This window comes from Sander vitreus, chromosome 7, assembly GCF_031162955.1.
Source record: "Sander vitreus isolate 19-12246 chromosome 7, sanVit1, whole genome shotgun sequence".
NCBI lineage: Eukaryota > Metazoa > Chordata > Actinopteri > Perciformes > Percidae > Sander > Sander vitreus.
The window spans coordinates 27,680,702-27,702,186 of NC_135861.1; the positions used below are offsets into that span (position 1 = coordinate 27,680,702).

A 21,485-nucleotide genomic window follows, 5' to 3' on the forward strand; every position below is an offset into this window, starting at 1 on the left:
TTTAAACAACAATTGAAGAAAGTATTTAAAACGTAACATTATTATAGCATGTTATTCCATTATTCTTAACAAAGTTGTATTTTGTATTTATTATACAATCATTTCTCCACCCTCCCTAATCCCAATTACATTCCCCCTGCCTCTCAAGCTAGCTCAACAAACTACTTAATTAGCCAGTTAGCTCCTGTTAGCTAGAGAAACAACAATGTCCAAAGCTATTCTGAACCAACCAAGTAGCTGCTGCTGTAAATGATGACAGACACAGATAGAAACTAACATCTCTTTTTATTTATTTAGCTTAACAAAGCTGGTAATGTCATATCAGCTGGTGGCTGTGTGGCACAGAGGTAGAGCGGGTCATCCTTCAACCACAAGATTGGCGGCATGTCATAGTGTCCTTGAACACTGAAACCCAAGTTGCTCCCCCGCACGGTTCTATGTGGCTGTCCACTGTTGCTAATGCTAAGGATGGGTTAAATGCAGAGATTGAATTATACTACGTTGTACTGCACGGTTGTATGTGACGATTGATGTGATGACAATTGTAAGTTTGAAGATTGAAGAGGACTTCTACCTTGCTGGTAACTAGCTAGGCTGTGAGCTTATTCTACATGGAAGTAAATAGCCTGTGAGTCAGACTTCAGAGTTGTGTGTTTCTCTGAGGAACAGCTTTAGAAACCAAACAAAGACGAGGTAACTCTGAATTAACTAGCTAACATTAGCTACAAACCCTGCCTAGTTAGTTAGCAAGCTAGGGAGGTTGCATGTGCAGCCTCATTAAGCTAAATAATCAAAAGGGTGATATTGGAGTGTATTTTTAAATCAGCGGCTAGATAGTTGATTCAGAATAAGTTTGGCATTGTTGTTGCTCTAGCTAAGTGCTAACTGGCTGAATGGTAGCACTTGTTGAGCCTGCAGGGGCATGAGATCAACACCGCTATCATGAAAAGTGATATGAAATAAAAAGTGGAATGAAACAAAGTGTTATTGTGGTAAAATGCCATTATAAAACACTTCATAATAATAGCTTGACTTTTAATAATTTCTTAAATTATTTCACAAATTATGGTTTTATTTACAGATTTTACACAGTTTCATCACGTGATTCTTTATTCTATAATTACGTAAGTATTTTTTTCTTTTTTCCCTCCTTTTTACCACGCTTGTTACTAAGCATTAACATCAAACACACAGCAGGGTCTCATTACTGCTGCTTTCCTAACCGAGATCTGTTTCCTGCCCAGGGACTACAGATGTAAATCAGCACATAGCTGCTACTGATACAGCTAAGATGTGCACTGTCACTATTACATAAAAACATTACATACAGACTATAAAACTACATGAAAGCAGATTGCAGCAGGTTTTATTGATATTCCAACCTTTATTGATCTTTAAGGGTATGATGTAAAAGCAAGGAGCCTTAGGATGGGTGACACAGGTAGAACGTTTGAGATAAAGGCCACAGCAATGCAAGGTGATATCATCATTACAACACACCTACAATGTAACAGGAGAGGAAAAAAATAGTATTCAGTGCCATGTGAGGTGAAAAAAGAAACTTAAGATACATGAAGAAATATTTTAGGAGGAATGAAGAGCCACTAATTATGTAAGTTATACAATACAATTATCTGTTGCTTCAGAGCTGTGTCTCATTGTTAATGTCGTCTCCGCCACCAGCAATCTTGGTTATCTGCTGTCAAGGGTCTGTGCCTGCTGCACGACCGGAGCCACAGTACAGGCTTGATATGAGGTGTTATGACGAAAGCAATTTCCATAGAGACAGCTCTGCTTGCTTGCTTGCTTGCTTGTTTAGCTGCAGACTGACCAGTAATGTGTCTTTATTTATGATACTGTGACTGATTGCAATAAAAACGCCGGGCGAAACCACACAAACCACAAAATCACGTTCACTTAGAAGATCAAACAGGTTCGACTAATCTCCACAGACACAACTTTTACACTCTTTGGCAACACAAGAGGTCCTTCAAAATCAATGAAAAATCCAAACAGTCTTTCTAAAAGTCCATTCGACGTTTTAGGCACCGCATGGTTATTTATGGCGAGGAAAAGGTCATACAGATGAAATTACAGACTAGCTGTCTGTCTCAACAGTGCCATCATGTGTCCAGTCAACCACAGATTGAAACGCAAACAGGAATACATCCCTTTATACCTCTATACAAACTCGTCTCCTCGTACAGGTGGATAAAAGAAAGACTTAATTCAGGCACAGCTGGTCTGCAAACTATCCCAATGCTGTCAGTGAAAAGATGACAACAGAAGTGCTGAGATACAAACACTGAACATCAATAAATGTGAAATTAAAGATACAGCGCAGACAAAAGGTGATGTCAAGTCAAATTCTGAATAAGTTAACAGTATGTGTAAAAAGAAAAGCATCATATCCCTAAGCTGCATGACAGGTGTTTTTCCAAAGCATCCCTTTCTTTACGGTCTTTAAGCTCATAGTAATTAGTGTTAAAAGTAGCAGTCCCAGGATGATTTTTTTTCCTGGTTGACTCAGTCACATGAATCACCCTGCCTCCCTCCTGGGTTTCCTAAAAGACCACCAAACCATCAACTCTCAACATTTCCTATCAGCGTTGCCACACTCCTCTGCACTCATTAGTGTCAAAACAGAGAGCAGATGCTGTGGTTACCACCTGTTGAAACAGAGTGTCTTTTATATCTGTCTGCACTGTAAATCAAGATCAACAGTAGTAGTTTTACTCATCTGACTGACTGACCTTTTCTTCATTTCAGACAAATGACAGGAATGTGTAATATATGCATCATGAGAGAGACACACTGCGGCATTAAAATGCATCAGATATGATCACAGCATCAGCCTCATTGTCTTACCTTTCATTTGGTTCAACTGGGTATGAAGCGGGGATCTCTGTGTCAGAAGTCCACTTATCATGAAAGATCTCCTCCTCCTCCTACCCGACCTCTATCAGCTCCCCTTTTTTGTTCTCTCTCTCTGTGGCGTAGAGGGAATAGGAGCGCAGCCACAGGTGGCAGAAACTACAGATGCAGTGGCTACAATGGACGTACAATGCAAAGAAAGGAAAGGTAGGCAGGAGCTGCAGCAGCAGTTCAATCAAGTACAGCAACATGTGGTTGCAAAAACTGTTTCATTTAATCTCCACCTCCCCTTTTTCCTCCTCTTCCCTGTGGAGGCTGGAGTTGGAGGGCTTTGACAGAGAGAGAGCGAGAGAGAGAGAGAGAGAGAGAGAGACAGACAGACAGACAGACAGAGAGACAGAGAGAGAGAAGGGGGAGGTGTGTGTGTGTGGGGGCTGAGACAGAGGGTCCAGTTCTTCCAATAAACATCCCCCTTCCCATCAGATGCGCATTCGAAGCATCAGCAGCGACCACTCACTCCAGCAGCCCTCCTTGACATCAATGACAGGAACCATTCAGGCATCCTTTATATTAACCATGGAATCAGAGTATATTACATGGACACTAACACCAGAGTGGAAAAAAAGGCTCAGAGGGACAGCAGTACATGGCTCCCTCGTATCACCCATGATCTCTCTCTCTTCCGCTCTCCGGTGTGATTGGAACAACTCCTAATGTTTTAAATCAATGTAGACGCTTGGCTGTCTCTATGTTTTTGTCATCACTTGGTTTGATCCATCTGTTTTCTAGCGAGGTTACCATGACAATTAATATGTGTAATATGTGTCATCAATTTGGTGGCCGTAAAAATATACTGTAGATGGTGTGTGTGTGTGTGTGTGTGTGTGTGTGTGTGTGTGTGTGTGTGTGTGTGTGTGTGTGTGTGTGTGTGTGTGTGTGTGTGTGTGTGTCTCTGTGTGTGGAGGTTGGCTCAGCATCCGCCTCCAAATTGAATTAACTTGCAGCCAATAAAACCAGGTCTGCACACCCACCTCCGTTCCCTCATTCCCTATTCCCTCTCACCGTCTATCTGTTTCTCAACCTCTCAAACATGGTCACACACCAACTAACACACACACATACACACACACACACACACACACACACACACACACACACACACACAAACACACACACACATACACATGCCACGGCTCTTTCACTTTCTCTCTGTCTCACAGCAACCAAATAGTAGGATTGAAGGCCATACATTCCTTAAATGTGCAGGTTATTGTTTTAGTAGCAAATGGTGTTTGGCATAAGTGACTTTGAGCTATAGGGCTGCGGTTTCATTATAGATGTAGATTATTTTCTTGATTATTTGTTCTATAATTTGTTAGAAAATAGTGACAATTGACCGAAAACATTCCTAAAGCTCAAGGTGATGTAAGGAAATTGCTTAAGAAAGCCCAGCAGCGCTTATACCTGTTGAGGAAACTTAGATCTTTTAGTGTCAGCAAGGACATTTTAACTGTGGCTTACCGGTCACTCATTGAATCCATACTCATTTTCAATATCTTAGCCTGGTACAATGCCCTCACCATCAAATACAAAACAAAACGTGCACAAATGGGCGCCCAGATAGCTCAGTTGGTAGAGCAGGCACCCATATATAGAGGTTTACACCTCAACGCAGCGGGCCCAGGTTCGACACCGACTTGCAGCACTTTGCTGCATGTCATTCCCCCCTCTCTCTTCCCTTTCATATCTTAAACTGTCCTGTCAAAGATATGATTTGGGAAATGCCCAAAAAAAACAAACTCAAATAACAAATCAGGCCAGCAAGATAATAGGCTCCCCCCAAACCCCCCCCCAACAGAACCTCACACCGGTCAGTACTCAGGAAAGCCACTATAATCACACAGGATCCCACCAATCCTTTCAGTTACTGCGATCGGGTTGACGCTATAGGGTCCCATTTGCACAGAAAAACACATAATAGAATCTTTCCTCATTCCCACTGCCGTCAGCACACTGAACAGCCAAACACAGATGTCATCCAACAGCTCCACTCAGGCTTCTTCTTGCTCTGTTTTTGCATTTTATACATTGCACAGTCAATGTTTGTGATACTGTTTCTATATGTATCTTTTATGTTCATATATGTATCTTATGTCATTTGAGCCTGCACTGTCAAAGACTAATTTCTGTCACCTGTGACAGACAATAAAGTTTTTTTTTGTCTTATCTTAAATAAATTGATTGATTGAAGACAAAGAAAACAAGCAAATCCTCGTATTAGAGAAGCTGGAACCAGAGAATGTTACTTTAACGATTGACTCACCCATTAGTCAACTAATTGTCTCAGCTCTGTGGTGAACAGTGAGTCCCATCCAACATGAGGCAATCAAGCATGTTCTTAATTAATGTGGTGAAAAGGAAGTTCTGATGAATGTTTTACGTGTTTTAATCTTTTAATTCTCTTCCCATGTCAAGCACTGAGTTCATCTGCTGTGTATCAGAGCTGAAACGATTAGTCAAAAATGTATCTGCAAGTTATTTTTCAAGCACAAATGCCAAACATTTTCCCAGTTTCCCAGCTCTTCAAATGTGAGGGATTTGTTGCATTTCCTCTTCTTTTGTGATAATAAATGGAATATGTTTAGGTTTGGGACTGTTGGTCAACAAAACAAGCAATTTCAAGATGTCAACTGGGTTTTTTTGATTTTGTGATGAGCATTTTATAGACCAAACAATTAATCAACAAATAAATAAAACATCTAACATCTAAATAAAAGTGGAATGTTGCCTTTAACGCTGCTACTATATGGAAAATAATAATCAAAAAAATAACAGGCAGAATAATGGATAATGAAAATAATCATTAGTTGCAGCCCTACTGTGAAAAAAAAGCTATGATAATGAAAATAAATACTTATAGATCGCTTTTCTCAATACTTTACATGTCACAACAAAACGAAAGGCCTACAAATAAACTTTAATATGAACTTGAAAACACTTCAACTCATACAGATTCATATAGAATCAAGAATACAACTGGGAGTGATATGAGGAAACTAAATATAAAAACACTTCGTCAATAAAAAATAAGATTTATAACATACAAAGCAAGTTTAAAATAGAAAAATAAATCTGTTATAATACATATCATAACCATAACCTTTACTGGTTTTTATAAAGATTAGATTGGTCAATTACCTTATCATGTAGTTGTTATGTACTGTATATAGTACATAGTCAGCAGGTTCACTCAACAAACAGGGTGGGAATACTACGGTACGTTCATGTACACCTCATAAGCTTCGTAAATATAATCTCTCATGCATTCAGGTGTTTCTTTTTCGTTCTGAAAACAAATAAACATAGGCATTTTGTTTTTTAGTTGCATAAAGAAGATCATGAAAAAAAATAATGTACAGCTTATATCATTATAATTTTTAAATAGTCATTAAAGGGTAAACTCAGTTGTGAATAGGGGTTTTCTTTAAATTTCACCCCAAGCTATGCAACAATATTAATCTTAACATTAGCTGACGTTAAAGTAACCAGTAGCGTCCTATTTCTCTGCTTTTCATCACTTCGATTGGTTGCTTCTGGGAGACCCAGGTTTTACCAATTGCGATATTTCCGATGCGTCTGAAGGCAGCATCAGTGGTGTGGTCCAGCGGGTCGCGGTTGGTCCAGGTCAGGAGCAGCGGCACGTCGTCACTTCACTTTGACGCACATCATTCACGCTGACATCAAACTTTTGATACAATTTGTTGTTTCTTTCGAAAGAAACACACAATTAATGTTTGAAAATGTCCGAAGACTCGTGGGCGGTTGCTGTCGATGTTCAAGAAGCCACAAATCCATCCACACAGGTAAGTTTAAAAGTGACAAACGTCTCCAAAAGTCACATCAAACACGGGCTAACTAACTTGCTCATCGTTCGTTAGCAAGTTAGCCAACTTATCTGCTTTACACACGCAGTTTGTTGCATCATTTTTTTTAAGCTAATAATGTATTTTCTCTGGACAGTTTGACTTCTCAAAAAAAGTTGAGCGAGTGCGTGGTCCTCGTAACATAAGAGGAGACATAAATGGTAACTGTTTTTTGTTATTATAAACATCTTAACCAACGTTACCTAATAATTTTACCGTGTAACGTCAGTTGTGGTGGTTGACGTTTTGTTGGTGTTTCCACCTGTGCAGGCAACATATTGCCAGAGAAGACTGAAAATGGAGATTCGAAAAGAGAAGCAGAAAAAGTGGACCTGGCTGAACAGTCCCTGTTGAATAAGCTGATCCGCCGCTCTCTGGTGCGGAACAGAAACCAGGTGGAGGTCCTGCAGCGGGACCCCACCTCTCCTCTCTACTCTGTCAAGACATTTGAAGAGCTGAGACTGTGAGTTTGACATTGACTTTTAAACACATGCATGTTGTTGTTGTTTTTTTTCCCTCCTCACACACTTTGCTTCTTTTGACTTGATGACCAATAGGAAACCTGAGCTGCTGAAGGGTGTGTACAACCTGGGTTTCAACAGACCATCCAGGATCCAGGAGAATGCCTTGCCCATGATGTTGGCACAGCCGTGAGTTCATTTTCATTTGGGAAATGAATTGTCAAAATTGTTGATAGATAGATAGATAGATACTTTATTGATCCCCAAGGGGAAATTCAAGGTCCCAGTAGCTTAAAGACATCATACACAACATACACATACATCATAAACAGCATGATAAAATAACAAATAACAAACAAACAAAAACAAAAATCCACATGAATAATATGGACAATAAAAGAAAAGATACTAAATAAAAAATCCACATGAATGTACCAAGGGATGTATAAACATGAGCTGCTTGCAGTGACAGGGCAGGTAAGGTTCTCTATGGTAAGGTGCTCTATGAGAGTGTGTGTCATGGTGGTAGGGCAAATAAGTCCAATAGTTCAAGGAGCTGTAGACATAGTAATATAAAAACTATGTAGCAGTGCAAGGATAAGTTTAAAAAAAATAGCAAGTATTTGCTGGTTTAAGCGATTTAAATGTAAGGATGTGTTGATTTTCTCTCATGATTAAATTCATTATCTTTGCTTCTTTCTTTTTTTTAACTATTGGTTAATTAAATGAGGGACTTAACAACATGACCTTGGATTCTGGGAAATTAAATGTCAGCCATTTTCATAATCAAACAATTGTTAAAGTTGTTTATCAAGGAAAAATACTGAATATTTTCTTGTTCAAGCCTCTAAAATGTGAGGATTTGATGCTCTTTATTTTTGAACGCTATGAATTGAACTTATTTGCATTTGTTTGAGAAATTGAGCGACTTGACAACATCATCTTTGGACTCTGGGAAATTACAATGTGTTTTTCTTTCTTTATTTTCTGACATTTTCATTGTTCAATTAATCCAAAAAATAATCCACAAAATAAGTAGTTGGGGCCCTATTTTGAAGGAATGTTAGAGGTTGAGCCACTCTTTACTTGACAGCACTTAATCGCTTATCAAGGAGTATTCAATTTAGGACTGCAACCAGGGGCGTAGCACAACAAAGGCCCCTCCCCGCATCCACAGCTATTCATTCTAGCATCTTTTTGGGCCCTCCTCACATGAGGGCAAGGGCTGAAACGATTCCTTGCGTAACTCGAATAATTAGATTACAAAAAAATCCTCGATGCAAAATTCTTTGCCTCGAAGCTTCGTTTAATCAATGTAACTAACATTGTACCGCTCACTGTTATTCCGCACGGAGGATTACTACTAGCGCACAACAGGCTGACGCTTCTGGGGACACAAGACTGACAGCCGCAGATTACAAATGAAGGAAGACAGCGAAAATAGTGAGGGGTCTAAGAGAAGAAAAAGGCGAGAGAAAACGACAGGTTTGCGATCATTTAAAGCTGCAAACATGCTGCTACATCATCTCTGTAGAAAACATCCAGTCTACTCATCCATTCCTCGGAACGAACCCGACACAAGGCAACGTAAACGTCTGCTGCTCTCGTCCACCGCGCTGTTTTACACAGCTACAGCACGCAACTCTGCAAATAGCCATGTTTTACAAACAATTTAAAACGAAAGCTGTCGGTTTGTAGTCTAACTGTTTATTAGTTTATTATTAGCTACTAATCTTTGGAAACTTAGCTGCTGCCGGAGACAAACCGGCTCCTCCCACCTGGAGCATGGCTACTTAATATGCACGTGAATGACGTCATTGGACCATGCCGGTGATGTCTGCATTCTTTATTCTTTCTCCTCACTCAGTATTAGGCTTCTGAAAATGAGTCCCCCAGAACAGTGTAGTTGAATGGACCTGCTGTGCTGGGTCTTGATGGCCCATGTGGCTGTGCTTAAAAAATATTAGCATCTATCCCTGTTATTGTATGCAATTTGGCAATAAAAATATATATAATTATAATAATATAAATATTTCTTATCCAATTAATAAATGGAATAATCGGTAGAATACTCGATTACTAAAAGAATCGATAGCTGCAGCCCTAATGAGGGCCCTGGGTACTCGGTCCCCTTTTTTCCCCCCAGTCCGACGCCCCTGACTGCAACTATTATTTTCATTATCAATCATTAATGAGTCCATTTGTATCTTTTAATTTAGACCCCAAGCTGCTGTTTTCAGATGACCCGTTTTGTTCAATCAAACACGCAATCCAAAACTCAAAGATATTCAAGTGACCGTAATATAAAAAACTGAGAAAAGCAGTAAATCCTCACAATCGATAACCTGAAACCAGCAAATTATTGATATTTTTGCTTAAAAAATGACTTGAAAGATGAATCGAACATTACAATTGTTGGCAAATCAACTAATCGATGACTAATCGTTTTTGCACTAATTCAACGAAATGCAGTTCAGTGCAGGATTTGGCTTTAGTGGATAGAATCTAGCACGTTAAAGAAACTGAAACATAAATTCATAGTGCTTTTAATACATAAATATCCACGGTTTAGCCACTCCGGCCATCTAATTGTAAACTGATTTGGTTCTATAAAATTGTACTATAATAATAATGAGAACATGTAAAAACTAATTTGGCATGTAAGTGGACTAGGGCTGTAATTAAGCCAATTATATTCTTGATTAATTGTTTGGTCTGTAATAAATTAGAAAACTATGAAAAACTCCTAATGTCCGAGGTGACGTCAACAAACGTTTTCGGCATAATGAATAATATCTTAAATGATTAAGCGATTGTCAAAAATAGTTGCAAATAAATTTTCTGCCGATTGACTAATTGTTGCAGCTCTAAAATGGACTGCAACTATTGTCCTTGCAGCAGTTATAAAAACATTTCTGTAATGTTTGTCAGTGATTTATTCCCTGTGTGTGTGTGTGTGTGTGTGTGTGTGTGTGTGTGTGTGTGTGTTTTCTCTGGCTGCAGACCTCAGAATCTGATCGCCCAGTCCCAGTCTGGCACGGGTAAAACTGCTGCTTTTTCTCTTGCCATGCTCAGCCATGTAAACCCGGACAATAAGTGGACCCAGGTAAGCATAACATGTAATCTGCTGAGCCAGCCAGTCTCCACATTCCGTTGTTGACGCTGATATGCACTCACCATTTCAAAACTGTTTGGTTCTTTCAGTGCCTTTGCATCGCGCCAACATATGAGCTCGCTCTGCAGATCGGCCAAGTAATCGAGCAAATGGGGGCATTGTGCCCTGATGTGAAACTGGCTTACGGCATTCGGGGCAACAGACGTAAGAATGTGACCGTAATTGTTATGACAGCTGATACAATTGGCGGCAAAATGGTATTTCAAGTCGTTAGAGAGCCAGTGTTGGTTGTGTCACTGCGTGAAATTCTGCATTCTGTTCAGTGGAGCGAGGCGTCAAGTTGCAGGAGCAGATTGTCATTGGAACACCAGGCACAGTCCTCGACTGGTGCACCAAGTACAAGCTCATTGACCCCAAGAAGATTACGATGTTTGTGCTCGACGAGGCTGATGTGATGATCGCCACGCAAGGCCACCGGGACCAGAGCATTCGGATCCATAGGTGGGTTCCTCTCAGAGACGCCTGCTCATTATAACACCATGTCCAAAGGCCTGTAACAATGACTACACAATTATTTTACGTAATCGCCGTTTCTTTGTTTAGCCGTTATTTATTGCTAACATTAGCTAAGGTCCTAAGGGGTATGACTGTTGATGGTAATTGTCAATTTTATGTTCATTTAAGAAACAAAATTCCGTGTTTTTATAATAATAAAGAGGCGTGGTTTACTTCATAGCCTGTGTACCTGTGTTATTACATTATCTGGCTCACATAAGTGATAGAACCAAAAGATGCACAGTATCCTGGGATGTATTCAAAACGTTATTTGTTTGAAAAAGTAATACATAACTAAATATTTTTTTAAATTTGACTAAAAGACAATTCTATTGTTAATTTCAATTATTTCTGAGTTAATGAATTGTACAGTAAAATGTGGAATTGTTTCAGCTCTACATGCATCAAGCATCTCTTGTCGCGTTGTATCCCTCTTTTCTTCGTACCAACACAGACAGCTGACAAAGGACTGCCAGATGCTCCTTTTCTCTGCAACCTTTGAGGACTCTGTGTGGAGGTTTGCAGAGCAGGTGGTTCCCGATCCCAACATCATCAGGCTGAAGCGTGAGGAGGAGACACTGGACACAATCAAGCAGTTCTACGTGCTCTGTAGGGAGAAAGAGGACAAGTTCACAGCACTCTGTAATCTTTATGGGAGCCTTACCATTGCACAGGCCATGATCTTCTGCCATGTAAGTCAGCTCTTTTAATCCCGCTTAGTACACACTTCATTATGATGACAAATCTAAACTTCTTCACTGTTTGACCCCTTTTACACCTGGTGATGTGTGATCTGTATCTGGATACATGATCTGGATCATGACAGCCGATCTGCAGGCCTTTCCATCACTCCTGGTATTGGTGATTGTTCTTGGTATCTCCATTCTGCTTGCATTGTGATCCGATCTCAATATGCAAATTTGTTAGGCGGGGCTGGAGGACTTGTCAACAAACTTGTCACGTCCCACGTGAAGGCAAGCAATGCTGCTGTTTGGGCTCTTCTTTTTCCTGTAGAGAGTAAGTGTTAGGCATTCATTTTTTGTTAAATCACGTTTTGCGAGGCAAGACTTGCTAGCTACTGCTACTACTTGTAGCTTTTGTTGGGCAGCTTGAGCTAGTAGGAAGAGGAGGAATTGGGTAGGAAAACTTTCCCAAGTCCACTCATTCGCCAGTTTTGGTCAAATATTTGACTCGTTGGCAATGTTCCAATTAGGGTTGTGCCGATGGACGATGTCATCGAGAGCCACCATCGTGATGTCACGCCCCCCACCCTGTCAGACACACACTAATCCTAGTCGCGGGCGCTGGACGGGAAATTGACAAGTGTGTCGGTCTTAAACTAGCAAAGACACTTGCGTCGGGCTTTGCGCTGTGCTGCGCAGGGTGCAAGATGGGGTCCTTAAGTGGAAGCTACTTTCCCCCCCCCCTTACGTGCAACCTGTTTGTGAAAAAGACCTTTGCTTTGAGCAGACTGGATTGGCTGTAGTGATACACACACACACACACTCTCTCTCTCTCTCTCTCTCTCTCTCTCTCTCTCTCCCTCTCTCCCCCCCTCCCCCCCTCCCTCCTCCCTCTTCCCCCCCTCTCTCTCCCTGTCAGTTGTAGCTCGCGCTACCTGCTAGTAACGTTGGACACAGCTGTCTCGAGCGAGAGAGTAAAAAGCGTTAACGTGGAACGCTATCACACTTTCCTATCTCCCCTCACTGGACTAAGTTTGTCGACACTACTGTGTGCAGCATCAATGAGTAAGTCTGATGTCGTGTAGGTACGGGACGATGTTATACAGGATTTATGAATGTAGGTTAGCAACAGTAGGCTAATTCACGAGGGTGCTATTTTGTGTGAGCTAATATTGCGCATTTGTTCATGTGCGCTGCAAGAGTCATGTTTCTGTTTGTTGAATGAAATATTCAGTGCAAACATAACCGAGAACGTTGTTTAATCTCAGTAATGATGGTATATTGGGTTATTACTGTCGCTATTAAAGTCCCACTGTACTGTCGTTACGCAGATCACAGACATCTGATTGACTTTACTGCTCCGTAGTTAAGTGAAAGTAGGTCAAGTTGTGAAAAACTGCCCCTACCAGCAGGGCAGCATAGCCATGTAATACTGTCTATTTACAGAGGGCATTTAAATGTATGTCTGATCGTTTCTATGTTAACTGTTAGCCCATAGTAGTAGAAACAAATATTTATTATATAAAGAATAATATAATAATAAATATAATATTTATATTAAGAGAGAGAGAGTAAAATATCCCCCAAAAAAACATCCAGTTTCACAGTCAAGGTAATAAAAAGTGTGCGTCCTGGTCACTCTTCAGTTACAGTACGGATTGTATTTCCACCTGGCTCAGATCTAATCACAATGCGAGCCAAACCCCCTCTAATGCAGTTACACCCTTCATTCATGTTTTTTTTATTTTTATTTTTTCCAAGATAGGATATCCAGATACAGATTGCATGTTGATGCCAATTGTAAATGTGGTCTTGAATTTTGATAAATTGACAGATGAGATCTTTGACAGTAGAACGTTCTGCATAAGCCAAAACAAAGTATGATCGAAACAACACATCCTAGCAGAAGTCGCACCAAAAGGACTTGTCATAAAAACAAATTGACTTTTGATAACTTGATAAACTTTGTGATATTAATGAACGTCCGTTACATTCAAGCCGTTGCCAAATGAGTTGCTACAAAGCTAATTAAGACTATCTGCTCCACACAACTCTCTCTCTCTATTTGTCAGTATGGCTGTGTTCAGAAGATTGTGGCGTCTGGTGACTTTCCCGCGCAGAAACTCAAGTGAAGATAATTACCTCTTCTGAAGAGTCCATCATGTTTTTTTTTTTATCCTCTGTGTCCTCCTTGCAACTGCGTGGAGGGAGGGGGTTGTGTGCGATCACGGAAGGCTTGTATCATGTGAACGCGCCAGCAGTGTTGTCGTTACTTAGAATTCCTCATGGGGGAGACAGAAAATACGCACTATAGCTTTAAATACGTTTTTATTTATTTTTTCAATTCTAGGAAAATGTCCCCAAACTTGACAGGATGTAGTATGAGCAATTCAGTTTAGCAGGTACTTTTTCTTCAGACTCGCAAGATGGCTGCTTGGCTGACTGCGAACCTGACCAAGGAGGGTCACCAGGTGGCATTACTGAGCGGGGAAATGACCGTGGAGCAGAGAGCTGCCGTCATCGATCGATTCAGGAACGGCAAGGAGAAGGTCCTGGTGACCACAAACGTGTGCTCCAGGGGTGAGGGGCAGACTTACAAATGAACAGGTCTTCATGGTGGGAGGTGAGTGTCTATATCTCCAACTCATTTGCGGTTCTGCTTATTACAGGTATAGACGTGGAACAAGTGTCACTTGTGGTCAACTTTGACCTCCCTGTGGACATGGATGGGAACGCCGACAACGAGACCTACCTTCACCGGATTGGCCGCACAGGACGCTTTGGCAGAAGAGGATTTGCCGTCAATATGGTGGACAGCAAACACAGCATGGATGTCATCAACCAAATTGAGATGCATTTCAGTATGTTGCCAATTTCTTTCAGTTTGATCATGTAAAAACGCCTAAATATAAGGATCCAAACGTGACTTTTGTCTCTCTGTCTTTCTCCCACAGACCGGAGAATCACGAAACTTGACACGAGCAATCTGGAAGAAATGGAAAACCTGATCAGCTGAATGCTTTGCTACGAGCACTACCAAATCCTGACGCCGTTAGACGTGTTACCTCATATTTGACCGGAGTTCTTTCCAGGGTTTATTGTTTGCATTTTATCGTTTACAGGAGAAAGATGCATACTAATATTGACTATGCAAACGTATTAACTATGCAGACTTATTTCACGGCAGTCATTTTTGCCAAAGTTCTTTCATTTGATGTGTCCGACTTTGAAGTCACCTTAAGCCTTTAAGCTGTCTCCCAGAGACTATAAACCAACCACTAGCTGTTAAAACAGCATTTAAAAAGGAAGAGTGGTGATAATATTTGTTAGATTATCTGAAGTGAATTATTACTGTAGGATTGGTGGGATATGTGTCTCATCTATAGATCAAGGTTGAGTTCAGATAAAATATCCTTGAGTGACTTGAAGCATTTTAAGGTTTCAATGCCTATTTCAGTCGTAGGTGTAGTTGACGGTTTACTGATAACTTAATTTGATCAATGACTGTGAAGCCAGAGCTGTTGCTCATTTTTTTTGTGTGCTTAAAAAAAATAAATATACTGTTGCATATTGAACTTGTTTTGGCACCTTTATCAAGTAACACCACTTATATTTCTAAAAGAATGAACAAGTTGCTCAGAACCTTTTTATTAAACATACGACAATGGAAATATATTTCTTCAGGGAATATATACGTACAATATGTTCAAAAGCTAAGAATCCTGTTACCTCCAAGTTCTCTGCACTTAAGTGTCTGAGAGAGGAGTTAGGGAGTTTGATAAGTCATATTGTGGTACTTTCAGTCTTCATAAACAGCTCTTATCCATCCAGACATACATCTTAAGTATGTCTGGAAGTAGTACTTGCTCAGAACAAAGTGAGGGTTGTTTGCAGTTGGCCTTTTTCCACAGCAGTCATTTTGACTCTGAAAGATGTGTTGCTAATGACATTGGCTTTGTTCATTATTATATCATGCTCGCCTGTTCCTACTGCGACGCATCAAATGTGTTCTGTGGAAAAGGCCTATTGTTTGTCTGTTTAGCGTGCATTAAACACCATTTATTTTTGTCCCTGCACTGGTGACAAAATATATACAAGTCTAGAAAATGTAAAACCAGTCACAGGATTTAGGTATAACTTCTATGTATTTGTGTTTACACGCTTTGAAAGCAGGGCAAAAGTTGTATAAAAGTAAAGTAAGATTAATTAACCATGTAGTAGCAACCTAGTTGTGTGCTTCTGTGCCTCTGCATCCTAATGAAAGACTTTATTTGGCATATAAGAACATCAACCAAAAAGAAAAGATGTGGAAAATGGCAACAAATCAAAGAAAACCTTTTCGTTGCTGCGTTTGTCAGCAGCATTTCTGGTTTTGCTTTAGTATGAAATGCCAGATAAACACAAATGGATCAAATGTTCTTCTCGAAATCAATAACTGGCAGCAGATAAAAATGACCTGCTGTTTTGAATAAAGTCTAGTTTAACTGAAACAGAACTTGTGGTTATATACAGCCATACAGGATACCTTTTAGTGAGCATTCTGTGCAATAGTGCAGACAAAACAAGTTATCAGTTAGATGAACAAATGGTCCTAATTGACCTTAATTTGCTATAGTCAGTCAAGTTTACAATAAATAAGCTTGTGTGGACTTAAAAATTCCCATCCAGACATCTGGATCCCGTCTGCTTTGAATAATAATTTCAATCTGATGTGTTTTTTCCCCACAAAAAAAAAGTAAAATGAACTAGTAAAACATTCACATTTAATGCACCTTATGGAGCCCCAAAAGTCTGAAAGATGTGTTTTTATCATGTGTCCAACTCCAACATACTGATCCACAGTTGGCTCCAAAAAATCATGGTCGTATGTACATGTCTATAAGATTTAAGATGAGCACAGAGAAGCCTTCCTCCTTCAGCAGTACAAATGTGAAAACAGCCTTTGATGATATCAAACTGCACACACATCATTCTGCACAGTGGAGCTCAAACATCCGAGGGAAGAAACAAAAAGCCAAACCCATTTTTGAGTGGAGGAGGGATTCTTTTAAAAAAAAAAAAACACCACGATGCCAGACTTCAACTGCAAATCAAAACTTGAAACTCAGCGCAGCTCACTCACGCTCCCCCATACTGCCATTCTGAGAGATGCACAGCACCGATCTGTTCTGGATGCCACACTGGGCCAGGGTTACATCCATGTCTGTGAAGGTCCTGCGTGGTAAATCCATGGTCTCAATGGCGGCCTCTCCATACTTTTCTCCATACATGAGCTCTGCACTGGCTCTCACCATCAGCAGAGTGTCTGTGGGCTCAAAGTGCTGCTGAAACCTTCTGCCACATGGTGCTCGGATAGCTAAGAGCAAACTGCCAGCTTCTTTGGTAATGACTGATCCTGAATCAGGGGGCTTAGGCCAGACCCCAGCCCTCTTATCCACCTCAGAGCTGCTGCTGCTGCTGCTCTGGGTCACATCCTTCACTGTGGGGGGATCTGACTCTCCATGGCTGTGCCTTGGCTGATGGATAGCATCATCAGACAGACTGAGCTTGGAAATCTTTTTGTCCAGGCTTGTCCCGGGACTCACCTCTGACTGCCGCCCCCCTATGGATGGCAGAACCTTGTACTTGTTTAAGGACTGTGGTGGAGCAGCGGGGGCGTGCCGCAGCATCTGCAGAACCTCATCCTGGCTCAGCTGGCTGGCCTGCCACATTATGGGCTGGGACTGGGAGCGGAGGCTCCTGTCTGGCCTGCTGTACACGGGAGAATCTGGAGACACGGGTGGCCTCTGGGTGCTGCCAGGGTCCCCTGAATACAGAGAAGTGTTTACAGCCGCTCTGCTTCGCCCTTTGGAGGACTTCGGCCTGGTTAAATGCATCGATAACAACCAGCTGGCAATGTTCGCTCTTGCATTAGCTCAGAGTTCAGAACAGTCTGTCTGTCTGCCAGTGAAGATTCCCAGTTGTTTCTCGGCTTCAGTTCTTCACAAAAAAAGAGTCGAAGAAAAGCATGGCCCGTTGTCTTAGAAGCTGCTTCACTACGCGGGAGAATGGATGCGTCCTACCGGAGCTAAATTACAAGTTAAAAACGTTAAAATCCCGTTTGTGTGCTTTCCGTCCAGTTTCAGCAGGAAGTGCCTCTCTTTAAGCGTCAGCGAGGTTGTCATGACAGTCTGGTTGCCTTGACGACGACTTGGGTTAGGGGGCGGGGAGACCCCTGGTGTTGGAAGTGCGCAACTGCAGCTGGGTTCATCCGCGAGTGACCCTCCAGTTCTGGGATGTTGTGCAGCCTGCAGGTCCTTTTTATTAAGCTCAAACAGATAACTCAACCATGTTTATCACCCTAATACTTCATGACTCCGGTCGAGGGAGATGGCCGCCCACCGAGAGCCAGGTTCTGTCCGAGGTTTCTACCCGTTAAAAGGAAGTTTTTCCTCGCCACCGCTGCAATAAATGCTATTGCTCTCGGTGTAATCTTTGGGTCTCTGTAAATTATAGAGTGTGGTCTAGACCTACTCTGTCTGTAAAGTGTCCTGAGATAACGCCTGTTATGATTTGACACTATAAATACAATTGACTTTTCTTACATGCATGAGAATTGCTTATAAACATGATTTTGAACTGAAGTCCACCACAAAATATTACACATTATTAGCTCTGTTTAAGACCCAAGCCAGTAAAAGCAGTGCTGGAAGAACATACATCTATTAAAGTAGACATACCATAGTCTAAAAATACTCCATTCAAATTAAAAGTCCCAAGTTCAAAATGTGATTTTGGTAAAAGTAGCCTATTATCATCAGAATGTACTTAAACTATTGAAAAGAAAAAGTGTTCATTATGCTGAATGGCTCCTTTCAGTTTTATAATTATATATATATATATATATATATATATATATATATATATATATATATATATATATATATATATATATATATATATATAATTCTGATTTTATGACTAAAAAATAGGCCTACATAAGATTAATTGTAGGTGGAATTCATCAATGTGGAGCCAATTTTTTTTTTTAATACTTTGTATACTAGGTAGATTAGTAGTTTAGTACTGCATCATATCATAAGCATATATGTGTTTTTTTATGTAAAGTGTCAAAGAAATGTAGTGAAGTAAAAAGCACAATATTTCCCTCTGAGTTGTAGTGGATTAGAAGCATAAAATGGAAATACACAAGTAACACTTCTGCAAATTCTTTTACAAAACATTGTATATACAGTACTTAATTAAATGTACTTATTTGGTTCCATTCCACCACTGTACACTGAATAGAAATAATAAAAAATCATGCATGCAAATGTAATAAGGACAGTAGCATCAAATGATATCAAATTTATTTAACTCGTTTTGCAAAATGGCCAATTTCAAAATAATGTATGTTATTAGATTATGATTATTGATGCATCAGTTGTTAATGTTGCAGCTGGTAAGTGGGCTACTTTTATTATACCATGAGCATATGAAAACATGACACAATCAAAGTTAACCTACAGTATGTCCTCATTTACTTTACTTAGACAACAGGTAATCAATAATCAATCCTCAACTCTAACATCATACAAATATTCACAATCATCAACCAAGTGACTTTTTTTTTCTTTAAGCTAGTTTATAAATTCGGTTTGATTTATTGGTAATACGCAGTTCAGTACATTCTTGTAAAACAGTACACCAATCACTTCAAATTAAGAATATTAGCATACTTTGTCATTGATACAATAAATAATAAAATTGCACTGAGATCATATACAGTGGGGTAAACAACTCCACTACGAAAAACTTGTTTCATAAGTTACCAAATCTTTTCTAAAGTAAGGAAAGGTAAAAATGGTTTGCCTATTAAACTGTTGTTTTTTTTATTTTAAGTATCCACATTGTTCCACCACCATCTGTCTCGTAATGTTAGTTTTGTTTTGAATCTTTCAGATGAATGTCCTACTGTTGCCATGTTTAGACCTTTCTGTTAACTAAAGAATTGGTTTGGAAACTGCTACTCTGGCTGCAGATTGCTGGTGGTCTTCTATCTGTGTATATATATATTTATATATATATTTTTTTTTACAAGACTATATATGTATGTATGCAATATCTGGTATCATCCAATATCAGATAATCAAGTATTAGATAAATCTGTCAATATTTGAATGACATATGGTATGAGAGCATCAAAAGCTTGACCTAATGGCCCTATTATTACACTTTTATTTCATACAAGCATTTCTCTAATGCATAAAATCATGATTGGGATCAGTTCTAAATAGAGCTGTGACTAACAATTGTTTTCATGATCAATTTGCTGATATCCAAATCTGTCAAAAAACCCCCAAAAATATTCAATGTACTATGACGTAGTAAGACCAAGAAGAGCAGCACATTCTAGAACCTGAAACCATCAAATATTTAGTGTTTCTGCTTGAGAAAAATTACTTGAATGATTAATCGATTGTCAAAATAGTTGTAGATTCATTTATAATTTTGCTTTATATATATATACACACACACACACACACACACACTTCTCGGCCCAACTGTTCCACTTCATCTACTTAAATTCAAAACGAATACATCTCGAAAAAGTTGAACAAAGACGAAGTCCATTGTACACACATATATAATAATTAACAGTACTTATATATATATATATTTAAAAAAAATGTTAATACTGTACTAGATAGAGTAGTGTCAGTGGAATTTTGCTTAATTAATAACCCTTTAATCACCAAACAGGAGTAGCAGCCACCATGACAGCCCTTCATATTTAATCGTGTAATGTATGAAGTGGCATATAATAGCAATTGTGGCTCTCTATGGTAAGTCCAGCAGGTTTTGCTGAGCGTAAAGTTCCTCTGTGATCTGGTACACCTCAGAGATGAGAGGCACAGCTTCCCCTAGCATGGCCACCACCTGCTCGGGGGGGCCCACATTCATCACTTCTAAGAAAGCGGGGCGTCCTGGGAGCACGCAGAATGCCATGCCCGCAGCTTTTCGGACCACCCAAGGGTGGTGCTGGGAGAGAGACTCATTGTAGGCCTCTGAACACATGACCGAAGTCTTGCTGTCCTCGCTGCTGGTGCGGAGGCGCTCCAGGAAGAGCTCCAGCCACCTCAGTGCCCGGTGGAGCCTCAGCAGGGTACGGCAGCCTGACTCTGGATGACTGCCTCTCTTGGTCAGGTCCACTAGTTGATTCTCCAGCTCATATTTGACCATTGACTGGACAGTGACATACTGAGACCCGTTCTCACCGTGCAGGTGAGTGACCAGGATATTGATCTTGTTGACAGCATCCTTAGAAATGAAGCCAAACACACTGCCCAAGCTGTTCAGAAACCTAATTAAAGGGATAAACAAAAGAGTTTAACACCTCAAAGACACTTTGTAGACTGTTCCAGCTGAGTGTAGTATGAGCACAGTATGCTTACTTTACAAGACCACGCCACCCAGCGACGTAGTGTTCAAGATAGACGTCTTTTTTCTCCGACAAACACAATTTGAAAGTATCGAGCACCTCCTGTAAGCAGAATTTCTGTTCTTCTTGAGGACCAGCCATGGTTTTCTATGCGGAAGTGCTATCGACGAAAGCAAACAGGCAACAAATGAATGTGCAAATATGGCTAACGGCTACCAACAAACTGGAGGTCGTACCAAATGTAAGTACTGAGGTGTAAACTCAAAGACTGAACACATTACCTGCAAGAAAAAATTAACAAAGATGGAAAATTGCTCTACATCTCAGTGAAAGGACAGGTCGTTCCTGCTCTAATCCGCCTTTACTGCGCAGACTCGAGCCGGGGAAAAAAAGCGGAAATTGGTGAGTTTGCTTTCAAATTAAAAGCCCGCAAGAATGGAGCATGGTAGCTAC

General features: G+C 40.2%; 3 protein-coding genes across 4 annotated transcripts; 1 reads left to right on the forward strand and 2 right to left on the reverse strand.

The window, feature by feature from the left end:
* The first annotated feature begins 6,602 nt into the window (after window positions 1–6,602).
* Window positions 6,603–15,176, forward strand: ddx19a (DEAD-box helicase 19a). The gene is made up of 11 exons (XM_078255767.1): window positions 6,603–6,737; window positions 6,895–6,958; window positions 7,068–7,260; window positions 7,355–7,447; window positions 10,262–10,364; window positions 10,463–10,577; window positions 10,697–10,874; window positions 11,383–11,620; window positions 14,029–14,191; window positions 14,281–14,472; window positions 14,566–15,176. The coding sequence occupies exons 1-11, from the start codon at window positions 6,675–6,677 to the stop codon at window positions 14,625–14,627; spliced, it is 1,464 nt and encodes a 487-aa protein (XP_078111893.1). The 5' UTR covers window positions 6,603–6,674; the 3' UTR covers window positions 14,628–15,176.
* A 1,490-nt stretch (window positions 15,177–16,666) lies between these two features.
* On the reverse strand, window positions 16,667–17,768 carry ubxn10 (UBX domain protein 10). The gene has a single exon (XM_078255768.1). The coding sequence runs from the start codon at window positions 17,485–17,487 to the stop codon at window positions 16,726–16,728; it is 762 nt and encodes a 253-aa protein (XP_078111894.1). The 5' UTR covers window positions 17,488–17,768; the 3' UTR covers window positions 16,667–16,725.
* Window positions 17,769–19,114: 1,346 nt separating this feature from the next.
* Window positions 19,115–21,410, reverse strand: cptp (ceramide-1-phosphate transfer protein). Of its 2 annotated transcripts, XM_078255769.1 has the most exons (3): window positions 21,314–21,410; window positions 21,046–21,192; window positions 19,115–20,954 (listed from the first exon to the last, which is right to left on the reverse strand). In XM_078255769.1, the coding sequence occupies exons 2-3, from the start codon at window positions 21,171–21,173 to the stop codon at window positions 20,432–20,434; spliced, it is 651 nt and encodes a 216-aa protein (XP_078111895.1). In that variant the 5' UTR covers window positions 21,174–21,192; window positions 21,314–21,410; the 3' UTR covers window positions 19,115–20,431. The 2 variants fall into 2 exon arrangements, with proteins under 2 accessions (XP_078111895.1, XP_078111896.1); XM_078255770.1 differs by having other exon boundaries at window positions 21,046–21,409.
* Between the last annotated feature and the right edge of the window lie 75 nt (window positions 21,411–21,485).